This window comes from Gymnoscopelus microlampas, assembly GCF_963454915.1.
Source record: "Gymnoscopelus microlampas genome assembly, chromosome: 24".
NCBI classification, from domain to species: Eukaryota; Metazoa; Chordata; class Actinopteri; order Myctophiformes; family Myctophidae; genus Gymnoscopelus; species Gymnoscopelus microlampas.
Window position 1 is genome coordinate 3,995,471 of NC_139961.1, and position 26,123 is coordinate 4,021,593.

At 43.6% G+C, this 26,123-nt stretch overlaps 2 protein-coding genes across 2 annotated transcripts; one reads left to right on the top strand and one right to left on the bottom strand.

The window, feature by feature from the left end:
• On the top strand, positions 1-25,155 carry fastkd2 (FAST kinase domains 2; the record flags this gene model as incomplete). The annotated part of the gene is made up of 13 exons (XM_084051499.1): positions 1-228; positions 1,628-1,743; positions 2,717-3,059; positions 3,715-3,818; positions 5,074-5,182; positions 5,828-5,951; positions 6,773-6,912; positions 12,263-12,435; positions 13,424-13,587; positions 15,948-16,187; positions 20,895-20,955; positions 22,471-22,585; positions 24,883-25,155. 13 exons carry the CDS (start codon positions 1-3, stop codon positions 24,895-24,897), a joined length of 1,932 nt encoding a protein of 643 aa, XP_083907625.1. The 3' UTR covers positions 24,898-25,155.
• On the bottom strand, positions 18,105-18,743 carry LOC311040974 (zinc finger protein RFP-like; the record flags this gene model as incomplete). Its single annotated transcript, XM_084051412.1, has 1 exon — positions 18,105-18,743. The coding sequence occupies one exon, from the start codon at positions 18,741-18,743 to the stop codon at positions 18,105-18,107; it is 639 nt and encodes a 212-aa protein (XP_083907538.1).
• Positions 25,156-26,123: the final 968 nt, after the last annotated feature.

Genomic DNA, 26,123 nt, shown 5'->3' on the forward strand with positions numbered 1-26,123 from the left:
ATGTCCGTCCAGGTGACATCAGGAGGAGCACAGGTGGTCCGCTGCGCTCGCCGCCTCTCCTCCTCCGCCTCCTCCTCATCCTCCTGCACGTCGTCTCTATGGCAACGGCGGCGTGACGGCGCCCCCCAGACGGTGACGGCGCCGTCGGCCGGGCACCGCTCGTTGTCTAATTCCACGTCGTCGCGCAGGTGGAGACACACCACCAGCTCCATCAAATACTACTCTCAGGTAAGCAGGGACGTGCACAGATAGACTCTAGGTGGCGCTACAGCACCTGCCCTTTGCCCTCTTGACCAGAAGTGCCCTTTTGAAAAAAAGAAGAAAAAAAACACAGCAGGGGTCTTCAACAGGGGATCCGGGACCCCTAGGGGGTCCTCAGAGTTACTACAGGGGGTCCGCCAAATCTTTATGTGATTATGATTTTTCTTTTTACCATAACCACTCGAAACCTAGCATCCCTTTTCTGAGGAGAACTTTAGCCAAAAATAGCCGATCTACAAGCCCACAACGCCTCGCGCTGCGAGGCGTTGTGAGCTTGTAGATCGGCTATTTTTGGCAAAGAGGTATAGGTGTAGAGGGAAAAAAGAGCAGACCAAGTCAACAAAAAAAAGTATAATTTACTTGAGCACCTGCCCCTCAAAATGTCTGTGCACGCCACTGCAGGTAAGCCTGCTGTCACCATGAGTACATTATCGACTCATTTAGATTATTTGAGATAATCGCAATTCCGGCGCGTTGCTAGGTCTCTACTAGGTTGGGGGCTTAGCCCCCCAGGCAACGGACACATGCACCCCCCCCCCCCTGCGCGAGCGCGCGAATTTCGGCGGATTTGGGTACTTTTCCCCCCGTTTTTTGTTACTTTATTTCGGTTATAGGGTTAGGGGTAGGGTTAGGTTAGGGTTATAGATATGTAATTAAAAAAATATATATATTGACTTTGGATAAAACTATAGCCACCGAAGCCCCCGCGTAACAACGCCCCTGTCGCAATTATTCTCACATGATCTTCATAATCATTTCCATGTCAAAAAATGCTCATACAGAAATAGCTGATCTACAGGGTTACAACGCGTCACTTTGTGATGTCATTCATAATACATTTTCCAACGTTCATAATAGAGCACCGAAGTCTGACGTAATTATCCTACCTGGGTCGCGGTCCCCCCCCCCCCCCACCCCCCCCCCCCGTTCTGAATGTCCATAGACGTGGTTAATATCGCGTCAAATTAGAACTGTGTTCCAAAAATAAACAAATGACCCCGGCGGTTTGACTCTTATGGATATGAAGCATCAACTGACGATGATAAAACGATAATGTTACTTAACTAATGTTACCACCAAATTAGTTACATTTTCTCCAGAAACAGACTGTATCAAATATAAGTGACTGACTATCATAAACGATACAGAACCTCCTCCCTGACAATATCACAGAGACAGTTTGTTTATTTTTGGAACACAATTCTTATATGAGACGATTCTAAGATGACCCAATGTTATTCTCCATAGAGACATGACTTTATGAACCAGGGGATGAACCAGTGACGTCAGGACTTCTGTACTCTATAGTTGCGATGTACTGTATGACAGTTAATGGTCAACTTCCATGTTTTTGTAACCGTGACAGCCCTACCCTCAGGGTAGGACCGAACATGAACGTCTAGACGACAAGGAGCATCTCTCGTCCTCATCGTCACCGCCATCACCCCTGATGACTCATCATCATCATCATGAGCCCGACAGGTACGGTTACAGTGGCGTAAAGTAACTCATTACATTACATTTACTAGTATTGTACTTAAGTACAATTTTTACTTTACTAGAGTATTTCCAATTTTCAGTACTTTTTACTCATCTCAAATATTGTACTTTTACTCCTCTACAATTATTTGGAAACTTTAGTTACTAGTTACTTTTATTATTATTACAAAACATACATTAACCACTTCAGCCCTATACACATTTCGGCCATTTGAAAATAGCAGATCTACAAGCTCACAATGCGTCGCATCGCAACGCATTGTGAGCTGCTATTTTCAACAGATTTTTATACATGTTATACATTTGAAAACTTGTGAAACGGGACCTTCTGCATAATGAGTACTTTCTACCTTAAAGGACAACTTTGTTTTTTTACAACCAAGGTTTATATTTTAGCTTGTAATTAAAGTAAATAAATGATGAGTGTAATTTTTTTTTCATTTACTGCTTTCTATAGTTTTCTGTATTTTTCTGCATTCTGTCCGGTGGCTAAATATGCCTTTTTTACACAATAAAAAAGGTCCGGCTGTCTGAGATGGCCAGATGTGAGTTATTGGGGGCTAGAAGAGCTACTGTAAATAATAATAAAGAAAACGCCGGGTTAATGTGTTAAAAAAAATACATATTTAGCCACCGGACAGAATGCCCCCGCCCACTGTGAAAACACTGTAAAAAAGATTGTGAAAATTGCTAAAACTATAGAAAGCAGTACATTTAAACATTTTAACACTCATCTTTTATTTACTTTAATTACAATCTAAAACATAAACATTGGTTGTAAAAAAAGTTGTCCTTTAAGTACATTTTGATACCAATACTTTTTTACTTTTACTTAAGTAACATTTTTTAACCCGGACTTTTACTTGTAACAGAGCATTTCTACATTGCAGTATTGATACTTTTACTTAAGTTTAAAAAAAATCGAGTACTTTTTCCCACCACTGATCTCCGACAGGCTGGCCTTCTCGGCCCAGCTGGGTGGTTGCTCCTCCCCCTCGGACGTGTTGGACCTCCTGGCCTCCCACCAGCAGGGCGGCGCCGGCGTCGTCCCCCACGTCTACCTCAGCACGTGTTTGATGCGCGTCTGGGAGACCACCAAGAAGATGACGGACGACCAGCGGCGCTACGAGCGGCGGCTGATGTTCGAGCACCCAGGCTTCGAGGCGCTGCTGCGGCAAGCCATGGCGGACGCCTGGCGCATGTCCAGCATGGACGTGGCGTACTCGCTGCTGGCGGCGGTCCAGCTGGGCGTGCCACAGCGGAGCAAGGTGGTCCACACCCTGCTCAGAACCTGCCAGGTATTATAGGTCGCCACGTTGTTGTGGTCTCCGCCCAGGCCGAAGGCGTGGCCGAGAGTCTTATGTTTTGCACCCCGTCCGTCCGTCCGTCCGTCCGAGATCCAGTAGAACTAAAAGACACGTCACTTGGTTGCGCTCGGGTGTTGCGCTCAGAAAAAAAGCAGATCTACAAGTTCACAAAGCGTTGCAACACGACGTGTTGTGAGCTTGTAGATTGGTTATTTTCAGCATGCAACTAAGTGTAAAATTATCCATTACGACGCTATCAAGGCACCGCCAAAATGCATTTTAGTCGACTAAATCAACTGTAGATTTAGTCGACTATAATCTGATGATATTTAGTCGACTAAAACTAGGCTAGAACTAAAACATTTCAGATGACTAAAATATGACTAAAACTAAATGGAATTTACTCAAAGGACTATGACTAAAAACTATATCAAGATTTGCTGTCGAAATCAACACTGCTGTGAGCAGCTAATCTCCGGCACCGTTGGCCCGATCAGCGTGAAACTGTGCGCACACACACACTCCCTGGATGCCAGAGCAGAACTTCTGCCCCAAGACTTTCACATCAATGTTTTCCACCACTTGTAGTAGATATTGAGATAGTCAAACCTTTTTGTATTAATGTATTGTTGTGTTTGCTTTGCAGGAGAAGCTGAATGAGTTTGATGAGAGGAGTCTGTCTGTCCTGGCCTCCTCTCTGGAACATCTGGAGAACGGAGCCAACATCACTGCACTGAAGGAAGGCATGAGGTGTGTGTGTGTGTGTGTGTGTGTGTGTGTGTGTGTGTGTGTGTGTGTGTGTGTGTGTGTGTGTGTGTGTGTGTGTGTGTGTGTGTGTGTGTGTGTGTGTGTGTGTGTGTGTGTGTGTGTGTGTGTGTGTGTGTGTGTGTGTGTGTGTGTGTGTGTGTGTGTGTGTGTGTGTGTGTGTGTGTGTGTGTGTGTGTGTGTGTGTGTGTGTGTGTGTGTGTGTGTGTGTGTGTGCGTGCGTGCGTGCGTGCGTGCGTGCGTGCGTGTTTATTGTGAGCTAGTGCTGTGTTTCACAACCCCAACGATCACAGGGATTGATTGAATGATTGAATGATTGATTGATTGATTGAAGTACTTTATTTAGAAAGACATGGAAAAGGTACAAGGAAGTACAGTTAACAATACAAGGTCCTCTTCTAACCCATTAAGACCTGGAACTGTGTCATTTTTAGATTTGAGCTAAAAAGCATTATTTTACACTTTGGGCTACTCAAAAATAGCAGATGTACAAGCTCGTAGCGCGGCACCGAGTGCCGCGCTATGAGCTTGTAGATCTGCTATTTTTGAAAATTAGTGAAAATGTGTGCAAATCTTTGAATATATATATTTTTAAAGCGAACATTTGTAATTCAAATCTTTGCTTCTGGGGGGTCCCTGGAACAATATATTTTGATGGGGGTCCGTGGCCAAATACATATAATTTTGGTGGTCCTTGACATGAAAAAGATTGAGCACCACTGATATAGAAACATACGTTTTTCAGAAAAAAATTGAGATTTAGGAGACATGTAGACATTGTAAGTCGCTTTGGATAAAAGTGTCTACTAAATGACTGTAATGTAATGTAACATGTAGAATCGGCTTCAGGTCTCAATGGGCTAAACTGGATCGCCCATAAAAGCACAACGGCTTGGGGTTGGTGTTCTGGGCGCGCAACAGTGTCATACAACAGACTCTGACTCTGACTTAACCCATTCTAACAGGAAAGCAGCTGTCATTTTAGATGTTAGCGTTGGCTAACATTTTAGAAAAATCTTGAAAGTGTGAGAACTAGTGATTTAGAAGCCGTTTGTAGAATGGGCCTCAGGTCTTAATGGGTTAAATAATACCAATCCCAGTGATATCCCTTTAACCCTGTCCTCTCCCCTTGCTGCCTGAACCCCAGTGATATCCCTTTAACCCTGTCCTCTCCCCTTGCTGCCTGAACCACAGTGATATCCCTTTAACCCTGTCCTCTCCCCTTGCTGCTGAACCCCAGGCTGAAGGTGGACTCTGATCTTCCCAGCATAAAGACAGTCATGGCCCTGCAGACCATGATGAGAATCGTGGGGAAAGACTCTCCTCTGGACCTGAAGAAGAAACTAGAGGTTGGTGTCGCCCTAAAAGGCTCTACGTTGGTTCTAATCTGCCGTGCTGTTACTTTTTAGACTACCATTCCTCCTGTCTTCTAACAGTCATATTCCTCCTGTCTTCTAACAGTCATATTCCTCCTGTCTTCTAACAGTCATATTCCTCTGAAACACTGTCTTCTAACAGTCATATTCCTCTGAAACACTGTCTTCTAACAGTCATATTCCTCTGAAACACTGTCTTCTAACAGTCATATTCCTCTGAAACACTGTCTTCTAACAGTCATATTCCTCTTAAACACTGTCTTCTAACAGTCATATTCCTCTGAAACACTGTCTTCTAACAGTCATATTCCTCTTAAACACTGTCTTCTAACAGTCATATTCCTCTGAAACACTGTCTTCTAACAGTCATATTCCTCTGAAACACTGTCTTCTAACAGTCATATTCCTCTTAAACACTGTCTTCTAACAGTCATATTCCTCTGAAACACTGTCTTCTAACAGTCATATTCCTCTGAAACACTGTCTTCTAACAGTCATATTCCTCTGAAACACTGTCTTCTAACAGTCATATTCCTCTGAAACACTGTCTTCTAACAGTCATATTCCTCTTAAACACTGTCTTCTAACAGTCATATTCCTCCTGTCTTCTTCCTCCAGAGAAAGGCGTTGTCCATGAAGGATCAGTTTACGATCCCTAACTGCTTGTACATGATCTCCACCATGACTGCCTTGGGCTTCTACTCCAAACCCCTGCTGGATATCTGTAGCAAGACCATAGCAGGTGAGACAGGGGTTCTGGTTTTCTTCATCACTTTTTTCTTCTTTTTTTTGTAAACTCTTTTTTGTATTATTATTATTATTATTATTTCATCACTTCTAATTGCATTTGTTTATTCTGTATCCTGACCTAAACATGTGTTTTCTGTTTATTAAAGAGTTGGAGAGACAGGGAGACCCCCGTCACTGAACAAACACTCTATAGCAATGATATAGGGCTATTTAACACTTGTTTTAACAAGAAAATATCACTACAGCAACCATAACCCGTTGGCCATTCCCCTCTGGGATGAATAAAGTACCTACCTACCTACCTACCTACTTGACGTTATTGCCAACCATTTTCCAAGCATGTGATTTGTTAGTTTTTCGAGGAAGACATTGCATTCCATTCATTTACAAAAATCACGTTTTTTTCAATCACATTTTTTATCTGATTTATTTCATTGTGGGATTTTAATGCATTTTAAAGTGCTGATTCATTCGGAAAGTCTGGAGAAAATATTGATTTACAAACTAAATTCAAACGTACGTAACCTATTTACCGCTGTAGTTAACCACTTAAACCCTATATTACTTGACCGGAGTACCCCAGGGCTCTGTACGAGGGCCGTAAGTATTTCCCTCGACACCAAATTTAATTAAATTGAATTCCGCGACCGGGGTGGTTTACCAGGCTAACGCTAAGGGTTCATGTGGCAGGGGGGAAAAAAACACACCTCCTATTATGTTAATAACAGGAAACCCTGGAATTCATAATTACTCTCGCTCTTGTTCTTGTTCTTCCTCCCCTTCTTCATGTCCTCATGTCCTCCTGTGGTCCAGAGAACGTCCACATCATCCCGTACAACAGACTGATATTGTTGCTCAGGTCTTGCAGAGAGCTGAACTACAGAGACACAGGTCTGTTGACGGAGCTGTCTGAACACCTGGCCTCCACTGTGGACATGTGGAGCAACAAGCAGGTGCTGCCCTCTACTGACTGTGCACGGAATTGTACTCACACACGCACCACGCACTGTGTAGTTTTGTTGAAACTGGTGCACTTTGCCACTTAAACCCCCGGCTTTATACTTTGTTGACCCTGATTCAGTCCAACTCGTGAGACAGGCACGAACACGACAGTTTCATGGGAGTGTGCCTGTTTGTAGCCGTGCCTTTCAGACTGCCCTACCCAATGGGCTGACACTAAGGTCTCAGAGAGGCACTTGCCCTGTCAGGCAAGGACAGGTCAAGTTCTACTTGCCCAAAGGTCATGCCCACTTGCCCGAAAAGTAAATCAAATTCATGTTAAATCCAGTGGCGACAGACAGTCACTTTGAAAGTCTGAATGAGCACAACTGCTAGTTGTGAAATGGAAGCATTATTTGTTCTTTCATGAATAACCAATGATATTTAATGAAGACGGTTGCTTCCCCATTCAAATGCACTTGCCCGTCGGGCAACCTGAAAGCAAACTCCACTTGCCCGAACGTTTTATTTACTTGCCAAAGGCAGTCGGGCAACCGTTAGTGTCAACCCCTGTAGCTGTGCCTGTCAAAAGTATTACTAAGTGCATCAGTCGCTCCCTGTGTGAGAAGACCTTTAGGCCTCATCTCTGTCATACCATGGTATCTACGAGCTCACAACGTGTCGCAGTTGTTGGAGGCTGGGGTTAAGACCACAGACAAATTGTGCAATGTAATAATTTGTAACCCTTCAGATCACACGTCTCCGAGCGTCCGTTGTATTGGTGAAATTAAGAGCAGACAAGACTTAAAATTAAGTGTATTTAATAATAAAGCAGTAAGTTAAAATAATTACAGATTGAATATAGAAATGTACTTAACAGAGATCTCTGGGCTCCCAATCAACTGTCCTTAACAGCAACAAGTTACTTCGAGGTCAGTTCATCAGGTCTGAGCCCCGCTATCTGTCCCTGGAGCCTATTTATAATATCCTATACATGTTATACTAAAAGTTATCAAAAGAAGTCGCTGTCGGTCCACCATGGTTTCTTCATCAGGGTAGACAAGTGGTCCCCCCCTGGCTGATTTACGGGTTTAAATGACGACCTTGGATCCACGGCCCGAGTGCCTCGCACCTATGGAATGCAGCACATCCTCCCTACAGATAACAGTCTGGGCATACTGTCTCAATGCATCGGCCGGCAGTAAGCATCCGCATTGGTCCAGGTTCTCTACAGGTCCAGCCGACGGCCTTGGTCTCACCAGCCTAGTCTCAGCACCTGGGAATGTCACACACCCTCCCCAAAAAATAGACGCAGCAGACACCATTGTATTCTCTCTCTAACCGTGACGGTCCTAGACATTAGAAGTGAATTGTGTCTTCTGGGAGATAACAGCGTTCTGCCATGCGAATAGATCATGTTTATCGCAGTGACTGTATTTCTAAGGACATAATTCTAGCAAGGCTATAATGATTTCATAAGTTAACTAGAAAATGTGCTCCTCGGAGCACAAGTCTCCGCCAGCAGACTTGTGTTGGGAATGTTGGGAATGTTCTAATTCTTATGTTCTAATTAGAACATGTTACTGTGTCATTGTAACATGACACAAGTGTCCTATCCGTGTCCTATCCGTCTGTTTTATCCAAACCTTAGTTGGATAAAACTGGTATCCCCACCTGGAGTTACTGTATAACTGTCCTATCCGTCCTGTCTGTGTAAGTGTCCTATCCATCCTGTCTGTATAAGTGTCCTATCCGTCCTGTCTGTATAAGTGTCCTATCCGTCCTGTCTATGTAAGTGTCCTATCCGTCCTGTCTGTGTAAGTGTCCTATCCGTCCTGTCTATGTAAGTGTCCTATCCGTCCTGTCTGTGTAAGTGTCCTATCCGTCCTGTCTGTATAAGTGTCCTATCCGTCCTGTCTGTATAAGTGTCCTATCCGTCCTGTCTATGTACAGTAAGTGTCCTATCTGTCCTGTCTGTGTAAGTGTCCTATCCAATTGTTACAGTATCCGCCATTTCTCAGCCATTTTGTGATTATTCCTGTCTTACCTCACTTTGAAAGAGGCAAAGACTCTTTCAAAGTGACACATGTATTTATAGCCCGTTATATGTCACTAGCCAATCAGATCACACTATTTCACCGTATTGTCAAGTGTCACGTGAGGCGCGACCAATGTTTGCTTGGCTGACGGAAAGTGAAAACAAACTCTCCTGGCGGAGACAACTAGAAAATGTGCTCCTCGGAGCACAAGTCTCCGCCAGCAGACCCACATTGGTGAGGATTTTTGGTAAGGAATTTATTCCAAGATTGGAACTTTTTCTGCTAATATCTCCTGACTAAATGTTAGCTTGGCTGATGGCACTGATGTCACTTCGAAACATGCAGTGCAATGTTTCGAAGTGATTCACCTATTCATAGGTATGTATTTCGTCATGCGTCTCGCTAGCCAATCAAAGCACACCCTTTCAACATATTGTCACGTGTCACGTGAAGCTTGACCAATGTTAGCTTGGACACACAGCGAAAAACGGAACGAAAACATACTCTCCACCATGCCTTCGGCCTGGCGGAGACAATAATGTGTTTTCTGTTACGGTCTATGCGAACAACAACAACAGTACTAATGAAGACACACACATTTGCTCTTAGTAACTGGGACTTGAAAAAACAGTACACTAGGGCTAAAAAAGGATATACTTTGCCATATAGGGATATAAGTCATTTGCTCATAATAACTAAGGCTTAAAAAGGATATCAGTTGCCATATAAGGATATAATTTGCCAACACAGTGCAACGCGTCGTGAGCTAGTTTGCACGTAGCCACTGTTGGTGCGCAGCATAGGAGCGCAACTAAGTGTAATTCAGGGGTTATTTTCTGTTGTAGCTCCGTCTTCAGATCACTCCTGGCTACATTGATTGATTGATTGAATATTATATTAGGCAAAAAAATGTAAAACAACACATTTACAATTAAAATACTTTGTCTAACAGGTCCGTTAATAAAAGTCCTTGCGGACTTGTTTCCAATGAGGGCCTTGGTATTCAATTCATAGACATATATAGTGGCATCACAGTTCGAATATCATTACACAAAGAAAATAAAAATAAAACAGCAAGAATATATATATATCTATATATATATCTATACATATATATATATATATATATACATACATATATACATACATACAATACTATGTACAACAAAAGAAATAAAAAAAGGGGGGGGGGAAGATATGTACAAGAACAGGGGGGGGGGGGGGTCGGCTGTCTAATGGGAAAATGGTACTACCTCCTCAGTGTCGGCCCTATGGGGGGGCATTGGGGGGCAATGCCCCCCCAGATTAGACTTTGTGCCCCCCCAGTTCAGATTGGCCAGATGTTTTTATTTTTTTAATTTTTTTCAAGCAGCGCAGCGCAGCGCAGCGCAGTATAGCCTGCCTTTTTTTTCTCCCGCTGTGGAGTCTGTGCCTGGAGATGCAATGCCGACATTACATTAAAGACATTATAGGCCTAATGCTGTAATTGTATTTGTTGTTGGTGCATATAGGGGCAAGGTAAATGAACCGAATTAACCGAAATAGAGTTACAAAACACCCCAAAAAAGTTAAATATCCATCCAATAACCGAAAAAAATCGCGCGCCGGCGCGCACGGGTCCCTCACGCACGCGCGCTGCGCGCGCGTGCGTGAGGGACAGGCAGGTGCCCCCCCTAGAATAATTAATGCCCCCCTGCTTATTACTGTCTGCAGCCGGCACTGTACCTCCTCTTTTGGCCTCCTGAAAGGTGATTTTTTAAGGCTCTTTTAAATGAGCCCAGCGAACTGCATTTTTTGAGGGATGGGGTTAGCCCATTCCAATCCTGGGTGGCAGTGCTGTAGAAGGAGAATTTGCCCATGTTTGTTTTATGGGTGGGTGGTACCAAATTGTTGTTAACACTCCCTCTGGTATTGTGACTGTGGGTGCCACTAACCTTTTGGAGGTATTTACTCAGATATGCGGGAATAGGGGGCATATCGGGCAAATTTTCGTTTACAATACATCTTTTTAAACGTCAAAACCTAGACTAGAGAAACACATGCCGGCTCCGGTTTACTTCCCTTATCTGTTTGAAGTAGGAGAGTGTTTCCCCTAGCCAGAAGCTGAAGGTGTGGGGGAGGATGCATGGCGTGCGCCGAAAATGTTTGGGTTCTCAAAATGCGTATTTGTGCTCAAACACGAAGACTTATATAGTACATGCGCACAGTAATGAGCAGGAAAATATCTGTATAGTTTACATATGAATTGTCTCCAGATGAAAATATACTTTTACTACTTTTATTTAGTAGTATAGACAAACTGTCATACATAACATAAAAGACAGTGGTGGAGGAAGTACTCACACTTATTACTTAACACATTACGTGCCAATCACGGATATGTCCATAATTACAACAAAAAAAAAGAAGCATTTTTTTTTGTTGAAAAAATCATACTGTGGCGGCGGCCCGCCACTGCTTAAAGGAGGAGTTCACCCAAAAAATTACTTATTTTCTATCAATTGCACACCCCATGAAGCCTTGAATTCATGGATTTGTTTTTGTTTTTGTCGCATTCCTAAACGAATAATTTGATGACCGTGTGTATTTCCGGTAGGAGACACAAATAATCTACTTTGTGTCTCCTCCTACCGGATACATTAGCCGGTAGGAGACAGAAATCAAATTATTAGCTTAGGAATTCAACAAAAACTAAAAAAAAAGCATGAATTCAAGGCTTCACGTGGTGTGCAATTGATAGAAAATAAGTATTTTATGGGGTGAACTACTCCTTTAATGCATATAGGGGGAACCCGAGGCAGGCTGGAGTCTATTATTTCCAATGGAAGAGTGAAGGTGAACACAGCGTCTTCAGCCCCATGGTCACTGAACGAAATATTGGACCCGATCGGCACAAGACATACAATATAAGATTTTCATACCAAATGGCTTTTTTTCAGAGAGACAAATCAGGATTAAAATCTACTTTATTATCAACCTTTCTCTGTCCCAGCAACGCACTCTCTCAGGATCTAGCACCAGTAAATACCGGACGTTCACGAAATCTGCCATCAAACGGTGCCCACAAATCCTACCATTTGTAGGACGTGTGTACCATTTCGCCTCTAGTGGCTCCAATGGGGACGGTGTATCTTTCTAAATCTACCATCTTTGATCTGGTCTCTCTCTCTGGTCTCATGGTGTTTGATCTGGTCTCTCTCTGGTCTCATGGTGTTTGATCTGGTCTCTCTCTGGTGTCATGGTGTTTGATCTGGTCTCTCTCTGGTGTCATGGTGTTTGATCTGGTCTCTCTCTGGTGTCATGGTGTCATGGTGTCTCCACACAGCTGATCCTCTTCCTGTTGGCGTTGGAGGACCTGGTCTTCTGTCCCACAGCCCTGATGGAGGTGTTCTCCCACAGGGTGACGAGGAACCCAGATGTCCTGACGCTCAGAGACCTGCAGAGCATACTGAAGATCTACTCCTCTCTCAACTACCACCCACACCCCCACAGACAACAGTATGTGTAGATCTACTCCTCTCTCTCAACTACCACCCACACCCCCACAGACAACAGTAGGCGGCCATACATTCTGAATGGTTACTTGCGGTTGTTAGCTACTTTTTTGGGGGTACGGTGGTGCAGTCCTGGGTTTGAATCTCCCGCCGGGGACGCTGTGGGCGCTGGGGGCGTGTCCTCTCCTTCGCGTCATCAGCGCCCATACCCTAGGTGGGGGTTGGTGAAAGGGCCTTTCTGTGTGGAGTTTGCATGTTCTCCCCGTGTCCCCTAGGGTAGTTAATACCCTCACAAAAAACATGCAGTAATCCTGGTCTCTATACTGCCTCCCCCTGGTCAGCCGGGGCGCCTGATGGAGGGGAAAGGAACTGGTTGGAATAACGTGTTCCTTCCACGCGCTACGTCCTACCGGGGAAACTCCCCCCTGTCAGGTGACAAGAAGCTACGTCCTACCGGGGAAACTCCCCCCTGTCAGGTGATAAGAAGCGGCCTGCTCACTCCTCGTGCGTTGAAGGAAGCATGAGCTCAGTTCGGGGCTCTCCCCAGGCTGGCAGAGGGAGAGTAGCGCCCAGGATTACATGCTTAGGCAACTGACACTGGGTGAAAAAAGTTTAAAAAATCGTGGGATAAAAATGTTTTTTTTTTAAATGTTATTTTTCTGGTGTATACCATTCCATATAATGTGTTTTTTGACAACTTCTCTGAACACTGTTTTTAGCCGTGTCTGTCGCAACACAATTTATGTATTTTAATTTAAAGTTAATGAATACCTTTTTCTGAAACATTGTTGTTGCCTCCCAAGATATCCTCTGTGCTAGGACTCTGCCACATTTGTTTTGGAGGAGCGGCGCTTCTGTGGTTTAGTCCTAACAGACATAAAAGAACGCTACAATGGATGTTACATGCTGTTATAAATGGATGTTTACATGCAGGACTTTTTTTTACCGGTTAATCTTTGCCTTAACCACACTCTCCACGCTGTGGTCTGCAGGTTTCTGGACAGTCTGACCATGGTGCTACAGTCCTACCTGTCCAAGATGTCCCCTCATGAGGTGTTAACCACGGTCTACTTTCTGTGTCTGCTGGGACATTTTCCCTCTACACCTCTGGAACATCTACTGCAGAGCTCAGTGCTGGAAGAGCTCAGCAACACAGGTCAGTGTCCAGTGGTGGAAAAAGTACTTGATTTTTTTACTTAAAGGAGGAGTCCACTAGCCTGGTAAACCCTCCCTCCGGAAATCTCATTTCCATTTGATTTCAGGAGTGAGTCTGGGCTGAACCGCCTTTCTGCAATAATCGCTCTATACGCCGAACTGACGAGCCTATCAGCGTCGTCGCACATCGTTCTGTGATTGACAGCGACAGTTGGCCAATCAGGTGGCGAGTTCGAGTGAGCCCGAATGAAGCCGAGTGCAGCCTGAGAGCCGCCGACAAAAGACGAACGGCAGCCATTGTTGTTGTCCGATTGCCGTCACTTCTTAGTTTCGTTCTTAAAACGGTCTCAAACTTCTTTTTTGAGGCACGGAATTTACTATTAACATATCGTTTGGATAGAATTTAGTTGTTTAACTTCATATATGTGGTCAATTAATCATGACAGAGCCTATTTAAAAATATAAATTTAGAGAACCGGCAGGGGCGGGGAGTGACACGCATGTATCCCAATAAGGCAACCTATTGTGGGCATGGCCGTCCCAAAAGTCCCGTTGCGTCATATAGTCTGGAGCTCGTCAAAATGAACTGCTGATTGGCTAAAGGGGAAAAACGATCATTGGTTGAAGGGGTTGTCAGTCAACGGTATTACTCCCGCCCAACTCCAGCCCACAGCGAATATTGCAGAAAGGCGGTTCAGGCCAGACTCACTCCTGAAATCAAATGGAAATGAGATTTCCGGAGGGAGGGTTTACCAGGCTAGGAGTTCACCCAAAAAAATGACTTATATTCTATCAATTGCACACCCTATGAAGCCTTGAATCCATGGATTCTTTTTTGTTTTTGTGGCATTCCTAAGCTAATAATTTGATTCCCGTCTCCTACCGGCTAATGTATCCGGTAGGAGACACAAAGTAGATTATTTGTGTCTCCTACCGGAAATACACACGGTCATCAAATTATTGTCTTAGGAATGCCACAAAAACAAAAATAAATCCATGAAATCAAGGCTTCATGGGGTGTGTAATTGATAGAAAATAAGTCATTTTTTGGTGAACTCCTCCTTTAAGTAGAACTATCAATACCATCATGTAGAAATACTCTATTACAAGTGAAAGTCCAGTAATCACAATTTACTTGAGTAAAGGTATTGGCATCAAAAGCAAAAGTAGTCATTGTGCAGAATGTCCCATTTCACAAGTTCAAAATGTATACAAATCTTTTGAAAATAGCAGATCTACAAGCTCACAATGCGTCGCATTGTGAGTTTCTAGATTGGCTATTTTCAAATGGTCGAAGTATATAGGCCTACTGTATGTAGGGCTGAAGTGGTTAATGTATGTTTTGTAATACTATTCAAAACCTTCAAAGTAACTAAAGTTTTCAAGTAATTGTAGTGGAGTAAAAGTGCAGTATTTGCCTCTGAGATGTAGTGGAGTAGAAGTAAAAGTACTGAAAATTGGAAATACTCCAGTAAAGTAAAAAATAGCTCAAAATTGGACTTAAGTACAATACTTGAGTAAATGTAATTAGTTACTTTACACCGCCGGCAGTTACTGCAGAGCTCTGTGCTGGACATGCAGTATAACTGTAATCATCAACATCCTATTTTTTTCCCTTTCTGTCTGTCTGTCTGTCTGTCTGTCTGTCTGTCTGTCTGTCTGTCTGTCTGTCTGTCTTTCTTTCCTGTCCTTTCATCTTGTCTCCTCTCTCTCTCTCTCTCTCTCTCTCTCTCTCTCTCTCTCTCTCTCTCTCTCTCTCTCCCTCTCTCTCTCTCTCTCTCTCTCTCTCTCCCTCTCCCTCTCCCTCTCTCTCCCTCTCCCTCTCCCTCTCCCTCTCTCTCTCTCTCCCTCTCCCTCTCCCTCTCCCTCTCCCTCTCCCTCTCCCTCTCCCTCTCTCTCTCTCTCTCTCTCTCTCTCTCCCTCTCCCTCTCTCTCTCTCTCTCTCTCTCTCTCTCTCTCTCTCTCTCTCCCTCTCCCTCTCTCTCTCTCTCTCTCTCTCTCTCTCCCCTCTCCCTCTCCCTCTCCCTCTCTCTCCCTCTCCCTCTCTCTCTCTCTCTCTCTCTCTCTCTCTCTCTCCCTCTCCCTCTCCCTCTCTCTCTCTCTCTCTCTCTCTCTCTCTCCCTCTCCCTCTCCCTCTCTCTCCCTCTCCCTCTCTCTCCCTCTCCCTCTCCCTCTCCCTCTCCCTCTCCCTCTCCCTCTCCCTCTCTCTCTCTCTCTCTCTCTCTCTCTCTCTCTCTCTCTCTCCTCTCCCTCTCTCTCTCTCTCTCTCTCTCCCTCTCCCTCTCCCTCTCCCTCTCCCTCTCTCTCTCTCTCCTCCTCTCTCTCTCTCTCTCTCTCGTCTGTCCATCCTTGTGTCTCCAGAGGACAGGTGTCTCAGCTCTCTGAATCATCACAGGTGGATGCTCCAGACGGTGGACCGCTGCCTTCGTCTGGACCTGCCCTCCCCGCTGGCGGTCCCCTCGGCCCTGGTGGGCCGCGGGGGGGCCAGGGAACGCCCCTCCACCCCCCCGCTGCTGTCAGAGAGCCTGCAGGGTGTGATGGCCGCGCTGCCCGGGGCCTCCCTGCAGGAGGCGGTGCTGCTCCATCACTTCTACATGATCGGTACGTTTACAAATAGCAGATGTGTGTCAGTGATGATTTAGTTTTAGTCATATTTTAGTCATCTGAAATGTTTTAGTGTTAGTCTAGTTTTAGTCGACTAAATATCATAAGAGTTTTAGTCGAATAAATCTACAGTTGATTTAGTCGACTAAAATGTATTCTGGCGGTGCCTTGATGGCGTCGTAATGGCTGATTTTACACTTGGTTGCATGCTGAAAATAGCAGATCTGCAAGCTCACAGCACGTGGCGCTGCGACGCGTTGTGAGCTTGTAGATCTGCCGTTTTCAGAGCGCAACACCCGACACCAAACATAAAATGACTTGTCTTACAGTAGTACCACTGGATCTCATTTTAGTCTAGTAAAAGGTGTAAGAAAATTGAAAGATTGCTGGCACAGTTCGCAATTATTTTTTTATTTCATTGGCACTGAATGAGTTAAGTACAATTTTGAGGTATTTTTGGGGCGGTGTAACCGCCCCCTATAAGTGAGTTTTGGACACTGACCAATCCTGCACCGTGATTGGCCAATAGTCAATAGTCACGCAGTCTACACCCCTAACCCTTCCATTGTTAATGCAAATCGATACTTTTGAAAAGTCAGCCAATCACATTACAGCTAGTGTCATCACCACTAACTGTAATGTGATTGGCTGACTTTGCAAATTCAGGACTGTGATTGGCTAGCGAAACACATGACACATGTGCAGCCCTATGAATAGCAGTATGGACTTAAAAAAAAGTCATTTATCCTTTTTTTTAAGTGAGTCATGTTGTGATGACCACACACCGCCCACTTCACACTGGGTGTGATTTTTGGGGCGGTGTAGCCGCCCCCTATAAGTGAGTTTTGGACACCGACCAAAAAATGTGTGTACCCCCTAACCCTTCCATTGTTAATGCAAATCGATACTTTTTTCATATCAGCCAATCACATTACAGCTAGTGTCATCACCACTAACTGTAATGTGATTGGCTGACTTTGCAAATTCAGGACTGTGATTGGCTAGCGAAACACATGACACATGTGCAGCCCTATGAATAGCAGTATGGACTTTAAAAAAAGTAATTTATCCTTTTTTTAAAGTGAGTCATGTTGTGATGACCACACACCGCCCACTTCACACTGGGTGTGATTTTTAGCGGCGCTAGCCGCTCTATACCTTTAGGTATAGAGCGGATATTAGCCCTCTATACCTGGCTTTTGCGTCAACGTTCTGATTGGTCAGGTCCGTCAACGTTCTGATTGGTCAGGCTCGCCAAGGTTCTGATTGGTCAGGTCCGTCAACGTTCTGATTGGTCAGGCTCGCCAAGGTTCTGATTGGTCAGGTCCGTCAACGTTCTGATTGGTCAGGTCCGTCAACGTTCTGATTGGTCACTATTCATGACATCACTATGTTACTATTCATGACATCACTATGATGTCATGAATATAGAATTAGATGTCTATTTAGTGCCACTGGAAGCCTTGAAATAAATTTACAGAGATTTAATATTGTTTCTCTAGTAGAAACACATATCTATGACAAACTATATAACAAAGGCGCCGCTACCTTCACACAGGTGTGATTTTTTTACTTTACTGGAGTATTTCCAATGTTAAGTACTTTTTACTTCTACTCCACTACATCTCAGAGGCAAATATTGTACTTTTACTCCACTACGATTATTTGAAAACTTTACCCACTTTGTAGACTTTACTTTGTACTTTACTTTGTAGATTTTGATTATTATTACAAAACATACACTTCAGCCCTATATACATTTAGACCATTTGAAAATAGCCGAGCTCACAATGCGTCGCATCGCGACGCATTGTGAGCTTGTAGATCGGCTATATGGAGACAATTTTAATGTAGGATGTGTATAATTTATTTCTGAATATTTTACTGGAGGGAAAATGTCATGGTTCTCTTTTTTTAAGTTGGAGGGGACATGTTCCCTCCGTCCCCATCAAGATCAGTGTCCATGTTGACAGGAGAGATGATCAGAGGAGCAGAGTTCGTACCATTATCATCATTACGGGGACTGAAGAATGGATAGAGTTTTTCAGTGAAAGTGCAGCCAGTGAAAGAGTAGAGATGAACTCTGGCCTCCACATCATAAAAGGACACCAGACCCTCCTCATAATCCACAAACACTCCCACTTTCTGGACCTCCTCTCTGACAGGGAGGAGGACAGGAGGGCCAGCACAAGCCATGTACTCATCTCCATTCTCCAACCCTATAGTCCAGTAACCATTGTTGGGGCTCAGTGTGATGTCTCCCTTCCTGTTGATGGACTCTCTGACCACTCCTAGATCCCACTCAGTCTTCCCTTTAACCTGAACCTCATAGTAAAACCTTCCTGAGGAGAAGCTTTGTTTTCCTAAGACACAGACACATAGTGAGAATCTCTCTGTGTTGTCTGGGAGATTCTTCTCTATGTCTCCTTCGTTCACTTGTCTTCTGTCCTCAGACAGGATGAGGTAGGGATGTACTGTATCAGGGTCCAGAGTCACATCCATTGCATATTGCTGGATCATCCTCAGCTCAACATCAAAAATCTTCTTCTTCATCTCTTGACTGATTGTCTTCTCCAGCTGAGCCACAGCTGTCCTCACAGTCCCCACATATGAAGACCGATGGACATTGACCTCTGTCCAGTCCTTGGTGGGTGGAGGTGTGTTGATGGATGTCAAGCTGTGGAGGTGGAGGTGGTCTTCAGTGTGTGAGAGCTGCTTCAGCTCAGAGCTTCTCTTCTCTAACTGAGTGATTTCCTTGTGCAGATCTTTGATGAAGCCTTCAGCCTGTTTCTCTGTTGTTTTCTGCTTCTCTTCAATCACATCAATGAGCTCAGCCTGGCTCCTCTCAATACAGCTGATCAGAGCAGTGAAGATCTGCACACTGCCTGCTATCACTGTGTCTGCATCTTTCCTGCTGAGCTCTACTGAGTGTTTGACCTCCTGAATATTCACTTGTCTCTCCTGAATCATCTCCTGAATGTCAGCCTCTGTCTTTGCTTCATACTCTTCTTTCAACTTGTGATTCCTGAACTGATGAACCAGCTCAGAAATACAAGTATTCACAGATACTTTCGGTCTCTTATAGAATAGCGTTTTACACAGTGGACACTGACACACACGACTAGTGTCCCAGTAATGTCAGACAGGAGACCGCCGGCAGACGCCATTCTACACACTGAGACTAAAAAGAGATCCTCACACTCTGTGTAATCAGCTTTTAAGTCAAGCCGACTGGAATCTGACATCATCAACTATGATGTCAGTGACTTATTTCATGGAGATGTTTTAGTTTTTGTCTTTGACCAAATTATTAGCCTCGATCTCCAGGCTTTTATTTTCCTTCGTGTTTTGCTCAAAAATAAGAGTCTGGACCAGGCTGTTGACACTATACTGTATATGGTAGTGCACGGCGGATTTGTTGTGGGTGGGCGCCCGCGCAGGGACTTCCACAGTGGCACCGGCCACAGTGGCACACCTCGCTAATCATTAGACTCCCAATCCACTACCACTGGGAGTCTAGGTTCGACTCCCGCTTGGGACAATACTTTTTCAAACAACCGCAGACTACTTTTTTTCGCCGATAAAGTATAGTTTTGGACCGGAAAGCGACGGAGGGGCGCTGTCTCAAGCGAACTTGAGCCACGAGAGGCACCACCGTGCCGTGCCGAACGTTGCGAAGTTGGCTTTGAGCCTACTCAGCCCTGTCCGAGTTATGTACCGATAGGCACAGAATAGTAAATGATGTTGGTGGGACTGCGTTTGCCCCAACTGACACTCAAAGTGACTACTGGCCAATCACAGCGCGTCTTTCCCGGGACTTACACACAACTCTCAACTTCCGCTACAAATCCGCAGTGCATTCCCAAAGCTCGTGCTGTTGACCTTCCTGGCATAGGAAGTGGGAGTCATCTTTTCATTTCCCCAACCATCCAACCAGAGTGCAGTGGGCGTCGCTCTGAATGTTGTGACGTCAGGGCTCTCAATAGTCCATATTCACACGGCGGCCATTTTGGAATTTAACATTGCGTTGCTGTGGCAACTGGGGTGGCATTTCATTGACTTAATGGCAATATGGCCGCGGTGTGAATATGGTCTATGCCAGGGGTCTTCAACGTTTTCAGGCCAAGGACCCCTTGGCTGAGAGCGAGATAAAGCAGGGACCCCCATTAAATATTGTATAAAATGTTACATTTTTTCATAGATTTCATAGGCAGCTTCATAGACTTGTTTCACAGCACTATCACGTTGGATTCATGTTAATCTGTTTTTCCAGATATTTAATCATGCACTTAAACTATACTTAGTAAACCTGACCTTTCACTCTGTACTTAGTCTGCTCTTTTTCCCCCCACACCAAACCACTTTGCGGAAAATAGCAGATCTACCAGCACACAACGCCTCGCAGCGCGAGGCGTTGTGCGCTGGTAGATCTGCTATTTTTGTCTAAAGTTCTCCTCAGAATAGGGATGCTTGGGTGAAGTGGTTAATGTAAAAATCACACAAAGATTTTGCGGACCCCCTGTAGTAACTCCAAGGACCCCCTAGGCGTCCCGGACCCCCTGTTGAAGACCTCTGGTCTATGCTGCACATTGGCGGGGCGGCCGCACAGATCGGTGTGTCCGTAGATAATCTCGCACACGTCCTCAGAGAATGAAATGGGTCATAAGTCATAAGTGTTTAGTCTTCTCTGTGTGTTCCACACAGACGCTGTGATCACCAAACCCCTGGTCAACGCAGAACAGTCTCCAGCAGGGGGCAGCATACGGTAAGACACACATCCGTCCGGTTCATCGTGGTAGATTACGTTGGTTTGTTCTCGAAAACATTTTCATATCGTGCAGTGGTGGAAAAAGTACTCAAAATGTTTTACTTAAGTAAAAGTATCAATACTTGCAATCTAGAAATACTCTGTTTCAATTCAAGTACAAAAGTATTGGTATCAAAATGTACTTACAGTACCGAAAGTAAAAGTACTCATTATGTAGAATGTTTTCAAATGTATAAATGTCCTTTGAAAATAGCAGATCTACAAGCTCACAATGCGTTGCGATGCGACACATTGTGAGCTTGTAGATCGGCTATTTTCAACGTATTTTTTATTCTATTTTCAAATGGCCAAGATGTATGTAAGGCTGAAGTGGTTAATGTATGTATGTTTTGTAATAATAATCAAAATCTACAAAGTAACTAGTAACTGAAGACTTCAAATAATTGTAGTGGAGTAAAAGTACAATATTTGCCTCTGAAATATAATGGAGTAGAGGTAAAAGTATTGACAATTGGAAATACTCAAGGTCAAAATGGGGGCTAGGCTTTGACTTTTACTGGAGCCAGTTTTGAATTGCAGCCATACTGTTAGTAGTCTTTTACAGCGGGTTTGAAGGAGAGTAGGGATTCACACTCCTGTATGACTGTTGGTAGGGCGTTCCACATATAGCGCATAGCAGGAGAACACATTTAATAGGGGTGTCACGATTCACTTACCTCACGATTCGATTCAAAATCGATTCCTAGGGTGACGATTCGATTAAAATTGCGATTCTGCGATTAATTGATATTCGATTCGATTCTGCGATTTATTGCGATTTTCTAGGGTGCCGATTCGATTTAAATTGCGATTCTGCGATTAATTGATATTCGATTCTGCGATTTATTGCGATTTTCTACCCCAAATCACTTTGCTTTAATTATACTAGAACATCTAGTCTTTCTGACATTGATTTCAGACAAAGTGCCAGTGAAAAAGTACTAACTTAAAAAAAATAAAAAAATTAAAAAAAAAACTTTTTTTTTTTTTTTTAAATAAAAAAATCGATTTTAATATTTTGATTCGATTTTTAAAATCGTGGCATTAAGAATCGCGATTTATTCATGAATCGATTTTTTTTGACAGGCCTAACATTTAACCCCTTGTTTGAGCCAAATCTGTGTTGAACATGATTAGCGGAGGTCTGGTGTTGTGTTTGTTGACGTCTTTAATGTTTTTGAAGTAGTCTGACAGGTACATCATGGGTGCCTTTATGGTGTGGTGTAGTGTATCTTGTAGACCAGGCCCATTGTAAGTTGCTGTACTCTGTCCTCTACCCTGAGCCATCCCACCCTAGCAAAGTGAGCAGGGGTTAAATGAGTTGTAGATGTAAGGCCAAGCAGTAGCCTGACCAGTTTTGTACTTTCCTTATTCTTTACCAATACCTGTAACTCTGTAACTCTGGGCGACTGATTTTCCACTGCACAATCAATAAAGGTATCTATTTATCTTTTTTTCTATGTGTGTTGGTAGAACGGCGGTGATGTACACTCCGTCTTCAGCGTTCTGTTACGGTACGTCTCATCCCCGTGCTTACCTGGCTCTGAAGATTCGCCATTTGAAGAAGCTGGGATATTCCCCCCTGGTGGTGAGTCTGTGTACTAACACACTGTTGTCACCTTCTGTCTTTGTAATTGCTTCATTCCTTCCTTGCATTCATCTTCATTTTGGACATAATATGTGGGATACTTTATGCTGCCATGCAGAACGTATTTTAATGGATAAAACATATTAGTTGAACCCTAACGCCTGTCAGAATCAGAATCAGCTTTATTGTCACATTGCAGGTTTACAGAAATAAAGAAGTGGGTGAAATTAGTTTTTGTGCATAGTTAGTTCCCATCGTATCGATATTTACGTAGAAGAAAGAAAGGGAAGAAGAAGAGGAGGGGCAAGGGGGGAAAGGAGATCAAACAATAAAAAAATAATAACAAATGATCTACATACAGTATTTACACATGGTACCTGAGATAAGATATAAAAGTGTGTAAAAGTGAGTAAAAAAAAAAAAAAACACAGAGGAAAACAGGTTAATATATATATATATATAATATATGTACTATATATAACCTGTTATATCATGTTTAACCTGTAACATGCAGGTGTTTAACCTAGCAGGTGTTTAACATGCTATCTAAATGACTGGGTAGACTACAGTTTCATTAGTCATTAGTCAACACAGAGTGACTGAAACAGCTTTTAAAATCAGTTCTTTGACATTTGAATTTAACACGTTAGCGCAGTGGTTCTCAACCAGGGGTCCTTGAGGGGGGTTCCAGGTGGTCCCCATCTAAATGATGGAGAGTTGGTAACCAAATGGACCCTTATAGATCGTTAACTCTTAACCTATTAACATAACTCTAACCTCTCAGCGGTGCCATTCCTTAACGGTTCTCTGTAACGACTACTATATATACGGTATCAAGTAGGCAACAGGAAGGTTATTTTCAGGCCGGAATTGCAGTTCCCCACTGAAAATAGCCTGCATGGGGCTTTTATTCAGAAAACACAAATAATACCGGCTCCCTCTGGAGCTACTGTCTTAAACCATTAAAAACATGCAAATAACAGTATCCATGTATGTGCTGACAAGGCCTGAATAAAATGGTTCTGATATAAAATAACATAATATAATAAGTGTGTGTGCGTGTGTGCGCGCGCGCGTGTGTAATGTTACAAACAGCAGAAACAACAACAACACTGGACTAGTTTCAAACTACAAGGAGAGCTATCTTTCCTTCCTGCTGCAGATCACACCGTCTCTCATACAATATTCAAACATGATGAGGTTGATATAACACATGATGCAGTTGATATACAGTATTCACCTTTACAGTCAAAGTCAGATTACAGCTCCTTCCAACCAGACTCAATGTTTCTCTGTGGTTAATGTTTCTCTGTGGTTAAAAAAAAAAAAATAATAATAACAAATGATCTACATACAGTATTTACACATGGTACCTGAGATAAGATATAAAAGTGTGTGAGTATAGCATCAGCAGCAGACGTATACTGTGCATGATATACTTATGGATGTTAGTTTTGGTGCTAGAAAAAACACAATAAAAAAGACAAAAGTCAGTGTTTTTGTGTGTCTTGGCTCAGAAGCAGATTTGAACTTGGAACACACAATACCTTCATACGTGTTCCCGGTTCAAATCTTGCTGCTGCTGAGCCAATCGAATGAAACCCGGAACAGGAAATGTTTATGCCACCTGCTGGAAAAGGGAAGTACAGTTATGCACCGAGCCTATTCTAGGGGGCGAACAGCGTGGTGGGTTGCGACGTGTTCTGCAGGGACGTGCACAGATAGACTCTAGGTGGTGCTACAGCACCTGCCCTTTGCCCTCTTGACCAGAAGTGCCCTTTTGAAAAAAATAAAAAAAAAGTTTTTTTTTTCAGTTTACAGCAGGGGTCTTCAACAGGGGGTCCAGGACCCCTTGGGGGTCCTCAAAGTTACTACAGGCGGTCCGCCAAATCTTTATGTGATAGGATTTTTCTTTTTACCATAACCACTCGAAACTATTTTCTGAGGAGAACTTTAGCCAAAAATAGCCGATCTACATATCAAGCTCACAGCGCGAGGCGTTGTGGGCTTGTAGATCGGCTATTTTTGGCAAAGAGGTATAGGTGTAGAGGGAAAAAAGAGCAGACCAAGTAAACAAAAAAAAGTATAATTTACTTGAGCACCTGCCCCTCAAAATGTCTGTGCACGCCACTGGTGTTCTGAGCTTGTAGATCAGGCTATTTTCTACGAGAATATTTGAGGGAGACAAATGAGTGGAACCAAGTATAGAGCCCTGGGGGACCCCGGTCAACTTAAGTATATAGAGGTTTAAGTGGTTAATTGGTGTTGTTTCTCTGTGTGTGTCTCTGGTGGAGCAGATGACTGAACAGTAGCTGGGCTCCATGTCTCAGGAGGAGGTAGCAGAGTTCCTCAGGACACAGATCTGCTCAGAACACCTACAGCCAGCTTCTGATGTAGCCTACCACCACCCCGTAGTGATGGAGCACTGAGGGACACAGCGGCCCCCTGGTGTCCACACCTGCTAGTTGTTGCGACCTCCTGACCGACTGACACACAGACAGATGGAGGTTGTGTTTGTCAGGTGTTAATCCATTCAATCCGAGAACGCATCTGTGTCATTTTAAGATTATTTTGGCTATTCAAAAATAGCAGATCTACAAGCTCATAGCGCGGCACCGAGTGCCGTGCTATGAGCTTGTAGATCTGCTATTTTTGAAAAATCGTGAAAATGTATATATATATATATATATATATATTTTTTTTTTTTTTTTTTTTTACTAAAATCTTTGCTTCTGGGGGTCAAAATACATATAATTTTGGGGGTCCTTGACATGATTTTTTTTAAATAAAAAACTTAGGATTTAGAAGACATTTGTAAAATCCCCCAGAAGCAAAGATTTGAGTAAAACATTTTTGCTTTGAAAAACATATATATATTCAAAGATTTGCACAAATGTTCATGATTTAAAAAAATAATAAAATAGCCAAAAAAAAAAAAAAAAAGTGACACACAGATGCGTTCCCGGTCTTAACGGGTTAAACTCTCAAGAACAGATTCAGAGCTCCACAAGCTGAATCTGTCGGCAACTCCCGTTATTAGGAATGAAAACAAAAGGAACACCACCGGAAGAGGAGGTGCTGAGGGAGAGAAGAGGAGGTGCTGAGGGAGAGTCATCGGGCCGACATCCGGTCTCTACACGGGGGAATTGGGCGGTGCCCCCAGAGGCAAAATCATTATTGTTTTGCTGATGCAGGTTCCCAGATTGATTGATCAGGTGTAGATGTTCCTCAACAACCATCCCTGGTTCTACGTCCGTCCGTTCATTCATTCAGCAGCTCCTCTGGAACGGAAAGGGGTTCGAAAACACTTTGCTCAAGGGCACCTCACTAGTGTTGGCTGATGAGGAAGGAGAGAGAGTTGTGCCATCATCCCTCACAGTTAACACTTAACACATCACCCGCCAAGGTATTAAACATCGTTTGTTTTCCCCTTGCCAGCGCAATTACCTTAATCCGATGATATTTGAAACGCCATGGAAGCGACATTGTGTTCCAAAAAAACAAAAAAAAATAGTCCCCGTGGGTAGGCGGAGGGATC